This window comes from Phasianus colchicus, chromosome 37 (genome assembly GCF_987193195.1).
Source record: "Phasianus colchicus chromosome 37, bPhaCol1.hap1.1, whole genome shotgun sequence".
In the NCBI taxonomy this organism is placed as follows: Eukaryota; Metazoa; Chordata; class Aves; order Galliformes; family Phasianidae; genus Phasianus; species Phasianus colchicus.
Genome location: NC_143472.1, coordinates 2,045,836 through 2,058,740, shown reverse-complemented (window position 1 = coordinate 2,058,740; position 12,905 = coordinate 2,045,836). Strand labels below are relative to the sequence as shown.

The window sequence follows — 12,905 nt, the reverse complement described above, 5'->3', positions numbered from 1 at the left end:
CCCATTCACCCCCTTGCCCATCCATCCCCCTCCCCCATCCAGGCACTCCCCTTTTGCCCCCCCTTACCCCCCCCCCCCCCACACACACACACCCTGGTGTCTGGGGACCCCCCCCCGTGCCCCCCATTTCCCCACAGAAGCCGTGGCCTGGCAACTGCTCCGCTCTTTATTGGGGCCGCGGCGACCCAAAACCGAGACAATAGTTTTTTTTTTTTGTTGTTGGGGGGGGGGGGAGGAGGTGGAGAAAGGGGAAGTGGGGGAAACACCCCCCCCTCCCCCTCACACCTCCTCTCCCAACCTCCAAACCCCCCCTTGTGGGGACACCAAGACCCCCACACGGGGACTGCAGCATCTCCAGTGGCCCCAAGGCGATGGGGGGGGGGAAGGGGGACCTGCTTCCCAGGTGGGGTTCCCCTCCACCTCACCCCCTCTCCCCCCCCCCCAAGTTTTGGGGGGTCTCCCAGGGGCGTCGGGGGGGACACACAGACACGGTGACATCACCGGATGGCAATCAGCCCGACGTCCATCAGCTTCTGGATCTTCTGGGCAATGACGGGGTTCTTCAGGTGCCTGGGGGGGGGGAGAAGGGACACAACAGATGGGGGGGTCAGAGGGGACATAAGGACACCCAGACTCCCCCACCCCCATGGCTCCAGGGAATGTCAGGGACTCCCCCCCCCAGTGACACCCCAAGAGACGTTGGGGACCCCCAGTGACACCATGTGAGGTGCTGGGGACACAGTGACACCTCAAAGAACCCCAGCGATCCTCTGTGAGGTGTTGGGAACCCCCAGCAACAGCTTAGGGACCCCCGGTGACACTCCAAGAGGTGCTGGAGACACACAGTGACACCTCAGGGACCCCCTGTGAGGTGTTGGGGATCCCCAGCAACACCCCCATAAGATCTTGGAGACCAATCCATGAGATTGGTCACGATGACACCAGGAGGGACGGAGCACAGTAAGGGGGGGAGGGGGGAACTTGTGCCACCCTGAGGGCACTGGGGACACCTCGGGGACGCCCCCCCCCCCCAGCCCCACTCACTCGCTGAGGGCCTGGGGGTCTTTCTGCATCTGCTCGAGGATGAGGCGCATGGCGGGGTCGCTCATGATCTGCTGCACCTCGGGGTCGGCCATGGCGCGTCGCTTCACCTCCTCGGGGTTGTCGTTGCGGTTGTACTGAGCCAACAGGCAGCGTTGGTAACCCTCAGCAGCCTCCTGTGGAAGGGAGGAAGGAGGAAAAGGGGTGATTGTGCTGTCATCGTGGTCTCCAAGGAGGCTTGGGGGAGGGGGCTGAGGAGGTGGGGGGGGGGGGGGGGCTCACCTTACAGTTGGCATCAAGGTCCAGGGCGCGCTGGTACACATCCATGGCTTTGCTGTAGTCTTTCATGGCCTCCAGTGCTGCTGCTTTTCGGGTGTAGCCTTTAACTGTAGGGAAAAACAAGGCTGAGGGGTTTGAGGGGGGGGGCATTCCAAAAAAACACACCCCTCCCAGAGTAAAGAACGGCCCCCAAAGACACTCCTGCCCAGCACACAACAGCTGGCACGGCTGCACTTACTGAAGGTGGGCTCCAGGCGGATGCATTCCTCACAATCCTGGGGGGGGGGGGGAGAAAAAAAAAGGGGTTGGGGGGCAGTAGTGGCAAAAATTTGTCCCTGAGGGGATCCCAAAATCCTTGAGAAAGCACTGGGTGTTGGGGATAAGCCCAAAGGTGCCCACAGAACCCCAACATTTGCACAAAACAGCCCAAAGGGAAACCTGCTCCCCCTCCCTCCAATCTGGATCCTCACCCCATAGAAACCTCAAACCCTTAAACCAGAGCCTCAAATTCTCCATTTATGCCCCAAAATTCATTTATGGACTCCCCCAGACTCCCTGGGTGAGCTCTGAACCCCCAAACTGGGTTCCCAGACCCCCTGGATATCCCCAAAGCCCCAGACCCCATCCTCAAACTCCCTCAGCCCACACCAGGTACCCCCCAAATCCCCCAAGCACCACTCCCCAGTCCCCCCAGGTGCCCCCAAACCCCCCAGCCCCGCTCTGCAGCCCGTCCCCAGGTCCCCCCAAACCTCACAGCCCCCCCAGTGCCCCCCACCTTCAGCGCCAGTGGGAACTCCAGCAGCTTGGTGTAGCAGGCAGCACGGTTGCTGTACAGCTTGGCATCGTGCGGGTTGCGCCGGATGGCCTCGGTGTAGTGCTTCATGGCACGGGGGTAATCCCCTTTTTTTGGGAGGAAGAAGGAGAGGAGGGGTCAGTCTCATATTTTGGGGACCCCTGCTCCCCACTAATTCCCAACCTTCACCTTTTTGGAAGCACTCATTGCCTTTGTTCTTCTCCTCCAGTGCCAGGTTGGGGTCAATGTACGCCAGCCTCTCCTGCTCCTTGAGGATCTTCTCTGCCTGTACGACACAATGTGGGGTTGGAGGGGAGGGAGGGAGGGTCTGCACCCTGCAGCCCCCTCCCCCAGAACTGCCCAGCAGTACCTGCTGGCACTTCTTGAGCACATCGGGCGTGCGGTGCTCAGCTAAGGACTTGTTGTAGAAATGCACAGCATCCTTATAGCGCTCCTCCTTGAAATACGAGTTGCCGATGCGGGCGTACGCTCTGCGTTTTTGGGGAGGGGGGGGAAGCAGCGTTAAGGGATGTCCCCCAAAACGTGCTCCCCCCACTCTCTCACTCCCCCACCCCACCAAAAAAGGTGTGCTCTGCTCACTTGGCAATCTGCCTGTAGTCCTCCCTGTTCTCCCGGCCCACCTCGATGGCTTTTTCGCACAGCTCACGGCAGCGGTTGTAGTCGCCCTTCTCGAAGTAAACGGCTGTAGGGGGGAGTAGGTTGTGGATGGGAGGGGGGTAGAGCTGTTTTTTGGTGTGCTTACCCCCCCCGGCACGCCACTCACCAGCCTGGTTGGTGATATAAGTCATGTTGGTGGGGTCCAGCTCCTCAGCACGGTCGTAGTGTGCCAGGGCAGTGGTGAAGTCCTTCCTCTTGTAAGCCTCGTTGCCCAGCTCCTTCTCCCGTTGTGCCTGCAGCCACCACGGCCAAATTTGTTCAAAGGCCTAAAACTGGAGAAGGGGGGGGTCTGGAGAGGTGTTTGTGGGGGAGTCTGACCTGCTTCTTGTTCTCAGGGAGGTCCTGCTGCATGGGCTCGGGGCGCGGGTCGGGCTGAGGAGGGGGTGGGGGTGGCGGGGGGGACATGGCTTCCTCCTCCTCCTCAGCCCCACTCAGATCCACCCCCAGGAGAACGCTGAGCGTCGTCATCACCCGCGGGTCCTGCAGCTTCCTGGGAGAGCATGGGGGGTGTGGGTGGGGGTCGGCTCCCAGATTTCCTCCAAAGCTCCCCCCAGAGCCTAAGATCCATCCCAGCGCCCCACTGAAACCCACCCAGTATCCCAAATCCTGCTCCAAAAACCTCCCCAGGACCCCAAGACTCATCCCCAAACTTGCTCCAACACTCCCCAGGAGCTTAAGAGCCACCCCAGATACTCCTAGAATTCACCCTAGTTCCCCCCCATCACCCCAAATGCTGCCCCAATTAGCCCCGGTCCCCTCCCTGCACTCCAAATCCAGCCCCAAATATCCCAACCCCTACCCACAGCCCCAAATACCCCCAGAACACACCCTAATCCCCCCCAGAACCCAAAACACTGCCCCAAATCCCACTCTACTACCCCAAAACCCACCCCAGATCTCCCCTAAACCCAGCCCAGAATCCCAAATACTGCCCCAAATCCACATGTAGAGCTTCAAACACCCCAAACACCCCCTAAAACCCACTCCAGCCCCTCCAATGCTACTCCAAACACCCCCAGAACCCACCCCAGAATCCCAAATACTGCCCCAAACCCCACTCTAGTACCCCAAAACCCACCCCAGATCTCCCCTAAACCCAGCCCAGAATCCCAAATACTGCCCCAAATCCACATTTAGAGCTTCAAACACCCCCTAAAACCCACTCCAGCCCCTCCAATCCTACCCCAAAGACCCCCAGAACCCACCCCAGAATCCCAAACACTGCCCCAAATCCCACTCTAGTACCCCAAAACCCACCCCACATCTCCCCTAAACCCAGCCCAGAATCCCAAATACTGCCCCAAATCCACACGTAGAGCTTCAAACACCCCCTAAAACCCACTCCAGCCCCTCCAGTCCTACCCCAAACACCCCCAGAACCCACCCCAGAATCCCAAACACTGCCCCAAATCCCACTCTACTACCCCAAAACCCAGCCCAGATCTCCCCTAAACCCAGCCCAGAATCCCAAATACTGCCCCAAATCCACATGTAGAGCTTCAAACACCCCCTAAAACCCACTCCAGCCCCTCCAATCCTACCCCAAACACCCCCAGAACCCACCCCAGAATCCCAAATACTGCCCCAAACCCCACTCTAGTACCCCAAAACCCAGCCCAGATCTCCCCTAAACCCAGCCCAGAATCCCAAATACTGCCCCAAATCCACATTTAGAGCTTCAAACACCCCCTAAAACCCACTCCAGCCCCTCCAATCCTACCCCAAACACCCCCAGAACCCACCCCAGAATCCCTCCTATCGCCCCCAAATCTGCCCCGGACACCCCAACAGCCTATAAGACACATCCCAATCCTCCCCCCCCCCCCCCTCCCCCCTTTAGCCCACCCCCCCCCAGCCTCCCCATCTCCCCCCCAGCCCCACGCACGTGCCCAACTCGGCGGGCTGTGTGCGCAGCTGCTCCAGCAGCTCTCTGTAGCTGGGATCCCCCAGCAGCGCCCGCGTCCGGGGGTCCGCCTCCAGCTTGGCGTAGAGGTTGGGGATACTGAAAGGATTCAGCAGTTTCCGCTCTGGGGAGGGGGCACGGGGAAGGAGGGGGGGGGTCAGGGAGGCTCCAATGCCCCCAGGTTCCAGCCAGGACCTCCCTGCGTTGTGCCCCCCCCCCCCAGGACAGCATCCTGCAGGGTGCCCTTCCTCCTCTGTGGGATCCCCAAAATCTCTCAGCTGCTGCCAGCCCTACTCTGAGATCCCAAAGCCCCCCAGGATCCCTTGTTGGAAGCCCACAATCTCTCAAGGGACCCCCAGTACTGCTGTGGAATCCCTCCCCTAAAATCTCCCCAAACCCCAATCTCTCTCAGGACTCTTCTAACCCCATTCTGAGAACTCAAAATCCATTCAGGACTTCCCACGTTCCCACTTAGAACTTCTCAAATCCCACTCTGAACCCCCACCCCCCCACCCCCCTGTGACCCCCCAACCCTTAAAGTCTCCCCCAGCCCTTCACCAGGACCCAAAAACTCACTCATAACTATTCTTAACTCTATTCTAAGACCACAAAACCCGCTCAGGATCCCTCCCAGCCCCATTCTGCAGCCCCAGACTCCTCTCAAGACCCCTCTAACTCCACTCTTAGACCCAGAACACCCATCAGGACCCTCCCAATCCCACTCCGGAACCCTGAAATTCATTCCAAATCCCTCCAACTCCACTACATGACCCCAAGACTCCCTTAACTCTTGTCTGTAAACCCCCACACCTCCTCAAGACCCCTCTAACTTCACTCTGGGACCCAGAACCCCCACCAGGACCCCCTCCAGCCCCGTTCTATGGCCTCAAAACCCCCCTTTGAGATCCCTCTGACCCCACTCAGTGACTCCAAAGCGCCCCCCAGTGACCAAAATCTTCTACCCCCCTACTCACCAGCCAGCCTGGCCTCCATGTTGTGCAGCCCCTCACGCAGCTGTGCGTTGCCAGGTTCGTGCTTCAACCCTTCTTCATACGTGGCTTTGGCCTCCTCAAAACGGTTCAGGAACTCCAGTGCTGCTGCCTTACGTGAGTAGCCCTGCGTGGGGACATCATGATGTCACCCTGATGTCACCGTGATGGCACTGTCACAGTGACAAAAGCATCACGACGACGTCACGCTCCCCCCACAGATGCACCAAAGCCATTCAGGAACTCCAGGGCCACCCCTGACCCCACGCTGTGCTGCCACTGAGACACCGTGGTGACACCACTGTGGCACAGCAACGATGTCATGGTGACATCACACCCCCCAAAAGGCCTCAGCGTGGCTCAGGGACCCCTGTGCTGCCGCTCTGGGTGAGCAGTCCTACATCAGCAGTGACAAAATGACATCGTGGTGACACTGCGATGACATCACAGGGTGCCATGGTGATGACATCAGAACCTCTGGAGCTCCAGCAGCTTTGTTTGAGCAGCACAGGGACAGTGCTGTCATGTCACAGTCACGCGTCACCACTGCAATCCTGCCACCATCAGAGCCATCGTGGTGATGTCACGGAGGTGTCACACACCCCCAAAGTCACCACAGAGCTCCACCAGCACCACGGTGACACAAAACAGGGCTGGGTGCACAGCCCTGCGTGATGCTGACACCACAACATCGCTGTGACATCACAACAGTGACATCACAGTGACACCAGCAGGACCCCAAACACCTCCAAAGCGTTTCAGAGAGCCCAGCAGGGCACGCAGGTGACAGCACAGCATCACAGTGACGGTGTGATTGCATCAGGGTGACATCAGCACCGCGTCACGGTGTCAGGAGGACCCCAAAAACCACGAGGCAGCTCCATTGAGACCCTGGGATGCGTCCAGAGAAAGGCAACGAAATTGGTGAGGGGTCTGGAGCATAATGGGGTCTTATGAGGAGTGGCTGAGGGAGCTGGGATTGTTTGACTTGGAGAAAAGGAGGTTCAGGGGAGGAAATTCATTGCACTCTACAACTTCCTGAGGGCAGGTTGTGATGATGAGGAGGGGACCAGTTTCCTTGAGTACGCATTGAACATCCCCATTTTTCTGCATTACCCACCAAGCAGACCCTGGTCCCTGGGCAAAAACAATTCCACAGAGGAGAAGTTTGCCCTTTCCAGAAGCTGGAAGAACCCAAACTGCTTTTCCCAAAGTGCTCTTTGCACGTACAACAAGGACTTTATCTCAGTATGTAGGGAGCTGGATTGGGTAGGACCATCACGACTGATAGATCCTCTGGTATTGACTCACCAGGTGACTTCTGCCAAATGCTCCTCCCAGTGCTTAAACGTTCTGCCACCCATTGCTTTCACCATAAACAACCTACTGCATCATTCAATTTTACCAGAGCCTGGTGCATGGGAGGGAATATGGTAAATCCACACAATGCTGTGATCTTTGGCCCAAGTATTTGCAAGAGAATTTTTGAAATGAGTCCCATTATCTGACTCAATTCTTTCTGGGGTGCCACAGGACTTGTTTCTCAAGACCCAATACGGTGTTTTGGGTGGTAGCATGGGGTACTGCATATGTTTTCAAGCCACCCAGTGGTTGCCACCACCATGGTAAGCACATAACAGCACTGCAAAATCGTGGCAAGGTGATAAAATCAACCTGCCATGCCTCCCCATATTTATACTTCTGCCATCACCCTTCCTCCCAGAGTGGTTTCATTCTCTTGGCTTGTTTGATTATGGCACACGTTTCACAATCATGAATAACCTGTGCAATAGCATCCATATTTAAGTCCACCCCTTGGTCTTTATCCTATTTATATGTTCCATCTCTCCCTTGATAAGCTGAGGTCTCAAGGGCCAACCGAGGTAGAAATAATTCACCCTTGTTCTGCCAGTCCAGGTCGATCTGAGCCACCTCAATTCTGACCCGAAGAAATGGCCGCAAGTTGTAACAGAGGAAGTTCAGATGAGGCATAAGGAAGAGCTTTTTCTCTCAGAGAGTGGTCAGGCACTGGAATGGCTGCACAGGGAGGTGGTGGAGTCGCCGTTCCTGGCAGTGTTCAAGAGGCATCTGGCTGAGAAGCTAAGAGATCTGATTTAGTGCTTGTGGTAACAATGGCGATGGGAGGATAGCTGGACTGGATGATTTTGTAGGTCCTTTCCAACCTTGTGATTCTAAAAACTGGATTAGATGGTCTTGTAGGTTCAATCCAACCTCGTGACCCCAGCATGATCGCTTCACACAGCACCCCAGTGACAATGGACCCCATAGAATCACAGAATCGTAGGGGGTGGAAGGGACCTCCAGAGATCATCGAGTCCAACCAGGAAGGGGGGAGAGGGAGGGAGAGGGGGGAGGGGGGAGGGGGGAGGGGAGAAGGCAGGGGAAAAATGAAATGAGAAAGAAGAAAGGAAGAAGAGAAAAGGATGGACAGAAAAATAGGGTGAGGAAGAAGCAGATTCCCTACACCAGGTCGCACAAGTAGGTGTCCAGGAAGGTCTTAAATATCTCCAGAGAAGGAGACTCCACCACCTCCCTGGGCAGCCTGTTCCAGCACCTCATCACTCTCACCATGAAGTTCTTGCACGCATTTGTGTGGAACTTCCTATGCTGCAGTTTCTGGCTGTTTCCCCTTGTCCTGCCTCCACACACTGCTGAAAAGAGTCTGGCCTCACCACTCTGCCCCCCACACCTTAGATGTTTTAAGACTTAGATCAGGTCCCCTCTCAGTCTTCTTGAGGCTAAACAGACCCAGCTCACTCAGCCTTTCTTCAAAAGGGAGATGCTCCAGGCCCTTCACCATCTTTGCAGCCCTCTGCTGGACACTTTCCAAGATATCCATGCCTTTTTTTGTACTGGGAAGCCCAAAACTGGACACAGAACTCCAGACGAGGCCTCACCAGGGCAGAATAGATAGAGAGGATCACCTCCCTCGACCTTCTGGCCACTCCAGACCCCCCCCCTCCCCCAAAAACCAATCCGGAACCACGCGAGGGCAGCGGTGGTGCCATCAGCCCACCTTGGCCCAGTCGGGACGCAGCTCGATGGTGCGACAGGCGTCAGCCAAGGCACGGCTGTAGTCACCCTGCTTGGCGTAGGCAGCCGAACGGTTGCTGTACAGGACGTGGTTGTTGGCATCCAGGGCGATGGCTGCCGTGTAGTGTCGCACCGCCGCAACGATGTCACCTGCTGCAAGGGCCTGGTTGCCCCGTTCCTTCAGAGCCTGCGCCTGGGGAGGGAAGGGGGACAGGGGAGAGGGAGGCAGGGAGAGGGCAGAGGGAAAATGAAATGAGAAAGAAGAGAGGGGGGAGAGGGAGGCAGGGGGGAGAGGGAGGCAGAGAGGGGGAAGAGGGAAAATGAAAGAGAGAGAAAGAAGAAAGGGGGAGAGGGAGACAGAGAGGGGGAGAGGGAGACAGAGAGGGGGAGAGGGAGACAGAGAGGGGGAGAGGGAGACAGAGAGGGGGAGAGGGAGACAGAGAGGGGGAGAGGGAGACAGAGAGGGGGAGAGGGAGACAGAGAGGGGGAGAGGGAGACAGAGAGGAAATGAAAGAGAGAGAAAGAAGAAAGGGGGGAGAGGGAGGCAGGGAGGGGAGAGGGAGGCAGGGAGGGGAGAGGGAGGAAATGAAATGAGAAAGAAGAAAGGGGGGAGAGGGAGGCAGAGGAGAAAGGGAGGCAGGGGGGAGAAGGAAAATGAAATGAGAAAGAAGAAAGAGAAGAGAGGGAGGCAGAGGGGGGAGAGGGAGGCAGAGGGAAAATGAAATGAAAAAGAAGAAAGGAAGAAGGAGGAAGGATGGAGGAAGGGAGAATGGGATGAGGAAAAAAATGAGAAAGGAAGAAGAAGGGGTGGGGAGAGGGAGAGGGAAGAGGAAGGCAGATGGAAAAAGAAGAATGAGATGAGAAATAAAAAAGGAGAAAGAGAGAAGTGAAGGATGGAGAAAGGAAAAATGGAGCGAAGAAGAAAATGAGAAGGGAAGAAGAAGGGGTGAGAAAAGGAAGAGGATGGCAGGTGGGAGAGAAAGAATGAGATGATAAAAAAAAAAAAGGAGAAAAAGGGAAGGATAAAGAGATCCCCCCAGATCCCCCCCAGCCCCATTCTGGAAACACAGACACCCCCCCAGACCCATTCTGAAACCAGAGACCCCCCCAGATTCTCCTCCCCCCTCCCCCCCCTCCATTCTTGAACCACTGACCGGCCCCCAGATCCCCCCCAATCCTATTCTCAGACCACAGACTCTCCACAAATCCCCTCCCAGTCCCATTCTGGAACAACAGACCCCCCTAGATCCACCCCCCACCCTATTCTGGAACCACAGACCCCCCCAGATCCCCTCCCAGCCCCATTCTGGCACCACAAACTTCCCAGATCACCCCCCAGCCCCGTTCTGGAACTATAGATCCCCTCCCATCCCCCCCCATCCCATACTTGAACCGCAGACCCCCCCAGATCCCCTGCCAACCCCATCCTGGGATCATAGACCCCCGCCCCCCCCCCTCCCCAATTCCCCCCCCAGCCCTATTCTGGAACCACAGACCCCCAAAGTGTTGCCCCCCCAACCCCATTCTGGGACCACAGATCCCCCAGATTCCCCCCCCCCCAAGCCCCACTCTGGGATCACAGACCCCCCCCTTAATCCCTCCGAGCCCCATTCTGGGACCAGAGACACCCCCAGATCTCCCCCAACCCCATCCTGGGACTACAGACCCCCCCAAATCTCCTCCAATCCCATTCTGGGACCACAGACTCCCCCAGATTCCCCCCCAAGCCCCATTCTGGAACCATAGACCCCCCCAGATCCCCCCAGCCCCATTCTAGAACCACAGACCCCCCAGAACCTCCCCCAGCCCCATTCTGGGATCACAGCCCCCCTAGCTCCCCCCCTCCCTATTCTGGAACCACAGACCCTCCCAAGTCCCCCCCCAGCCCCATTCCAGAACCACAGACCTCCCCAAATCCCCCCCCCATCCCATTCTAGAATCACAGACCCCCCCCAAATCCCCCTCCAGCCCCATTCTGGGACCCCAGATTCCCCCCCAACCCCATCCTGGGACCACAGACCCCCCCAGCGTTCCCCCCCCAGAGCCACAACACCGCTGGGATCCCCATTAACTGCACTACAGAGCCGCAATTCCCCCTCAGGATCCTTCAGCCCCACTTCAAGGCCCCAAATCACCTCCAGCCCCCCCCCTCATAACCCCAAACCGCCTCAGAAAGCCCTTAACCCCAATTTAACGCCACAAATCCCCTCAGCGTTCAACCCCAGACCCATTTCAAGGCCACAGAATCCCATCCAACCCCATTCCGGATCCCCAAATCCCCCTCAGGATCCCCCCCCACCCCCCTCTGAGACCTCAGATCCCCTCAGCATTCACTCTCACCAACCCCCCCCCCCCCCCACCTTAAGACCCCCGACCCCCCCTCAGCACCGCCCCGCCCCCACCGCAGGCCCCGCCATTACCTCAGCGTCCCCCCCATCCCGTCACAACGAATCCCCCGCCCCATGATCCCTCCATTAAGACCCCCCAACCCCTCCCCCCCCCCCTAAACCCCAGGACCCCCCGTTCCTCCCCGCTCCACCCCCGCCAGCCCCGCCCCCACCTCCTCCATGGCGACGCCGTTCCCGACCCGCTCCGCTCCGCGCCCGCCGCCGCGCGCCGCCTTCTGGAAGCTGCTAGAAGCCTCCGGCCCCGCCCCCCAGCCCCCATTGGCTAGCCGGCGCCCACGCGCCCTCCCATTGGCTATCTCCGAGCGGTGCCGCTCGCGATTGGTAGGAGGGTGAAACGGATCCCGCCCCCTCGCGCTCCGCCTCCTTGCCGGAAGACGGAAGTGACGCCCGCCCCGCGCGTTGATTGGCTGCGTAGGAAAAGTTCACGCCGCCCCATTGGTGGAATCTCTCCGTCGCCTTCTGGAATTTTCCACTTCTGCCATTGGTTGAGCGAGATGCCAATCATGGTGAGGGAGTGCTGAGGTCGCACTAGGGCGCCCCCTGGCGGCGGGGAGGACTAGCGCCGGTTGCGCTCACGGAATGGGGGGCGGGGCTTGCACGAGGGGGCGGGACTTGCACGAGGGAGGCGGGGCTTGCACCACGAAATGCCGACCCTGTCCTGAGGCGGTTGGATTTAAAGCCCGGACCCCCCCCAAATCCCCCCCACCCTCCCCCCAGTCTCTTGCCCCTCGTGCAAGCCCCGCCCCCTCGTGCAAACCACACCTCTCGTGCAACACCCGCACACTCTTTGCACACGCGCGTGCTCCGGGCACAAAGAACCAAGCGACGCAAAAAGGAACGGCCGCGTTTATTTTTTTTTTAGGGGGGGGGAGGGGGAGGGAAGTGAAGTGGGGGGGGAATAGAGAGGATCCAGGGGCGATTTTGCCCATTTCTGTCCTTTTTTCCCCTCATTTTCACCACCGGCCCCGGGGGGGGGGGGTGAAGGCACCTCGGGGGGAGGGGGGCACTTTGGTTGGTGCGGATTTGGCTCGGCGGGGGGGGGGGGGGGGGAGTGGGGCATTCCTTCCCCCACCCCCCTTCCTCAAAGGTCCCCAAGTCTCTGCACCAAAATCCGCCTTTTTTCCCCCAAAGTGGTGACCAAAAAAAAGAAAGAAAGAAAAGAAACTCTTTAAAAATAGACAAAGTGCCCCAAAAAGGGACGGGGGGGAAGGGGGGAAAGGGGGGGGGCAGCCCCCCAAAGTGTTCTTGGATGGCCCCGAAGTTTGGGGGGGGGGGCAAACGCCCTCATGGGGGTCCCTAAAATGGAGGGAGGTTTCCCCCAAAGTGTCCCCAAGTGGGGAGGGGGGGGGGGTGTCCCCAAAGTGTCCCTATGAGGAACCCCAAAAAGATGGGGAGGTCCCCAAATGTCCCTTAAGAGGAGTTTCCCCAAATAGGGGGGGGAGGGGGCGAGGAGGGTGGGGGGGGCGGAGGGGTGGGGGCGGACGGACCGAAAGTGTCTGTGAATGGAAGGTGGGGGACCCCAAAAGCGTCCTCTCAGAGGGGTCCCCAAATGCACAAATCCCAAAGCGTCCATTCGGGAACCCTCAAAAGTAGGGTGGGATTCCCAAGGTCCTCTACGATGGGGGGGGGGGGGGGGATGTCCCCAAACTATGGGTTGTCCCCAATGAGAAGGTCCCCAAAATGTCCACAATAAAGGGGGGGGTTGGGGAGGTCCTTAAAATAAGGCCCCTCGACCCCAGCGTTCCCCCCCCCCTCCCCTC

General features: G+C 58.4%; 1 protein-coding gene across 1 annotated transcript; it reads right to left on the bottom strand.

The window, feature by feature from the left end:
- Nucleotides 1–152: 152 nt before the first annotated feature.
- STIP1 (stress induced phosphoprotein 1) lies at nucleotides 153–11,385 on the bottom strand. Its single transcript, XM_090129592.1, has 14 exons — nucleotides 11,298–11,385; nucleotides 8,721–8,930; nucleotides 5,669–5,810; nucleotides 4,677–4,818; nucleotides 3,110–3,281; nucleotides 2,898–3,024; nucleotides 2,714–2,816; nucleotides 2,484–2,604; nucleotides 2,303–2,399; nucleotides 2,096–2,220; nucleotides 1,559–1,595; nucleotides 1,324–1,427; nucleotides 1,045–1,217; nucleotides 153–570 (listed from the first exon to the last, which is right to left on the bottom strand). The coding sequence occupies exons 1-14, from the start codon at nucleotides 11,304–11,306 to the stop codon at nucleotides 498–500; spliced, it is 1,635 nt and encodes a 544-aa protein (XP_089985718.1). The 5' UTR covers nucleotides 11,307–11,385; the 3' UTR covers nucleotides 153–497.
- Nucleotides 11,386–12,905: the final 1,520 nt, after the last annotated feature.

Bases quoted from the DNA above. Each gene is read 5' to 3' on its own strand.
- STIP1 (XM_090129592.1), bottom strand. The intron at 4,819-5,668 runs GTGAGTAGGGGG...CCCCCTCCCCAG, and splicing joins CATGGAGGCCAGGCTGGCTG to AGCGGAAACTGCTGAATCCT. The intron at 2,605-2,713 runs GTGAGCAGAGCA...CCAAAAACGCAG, and splicing joins GACTACAGGCAGATTGCCAA to AGCGTACGCCCGCATCGGCA.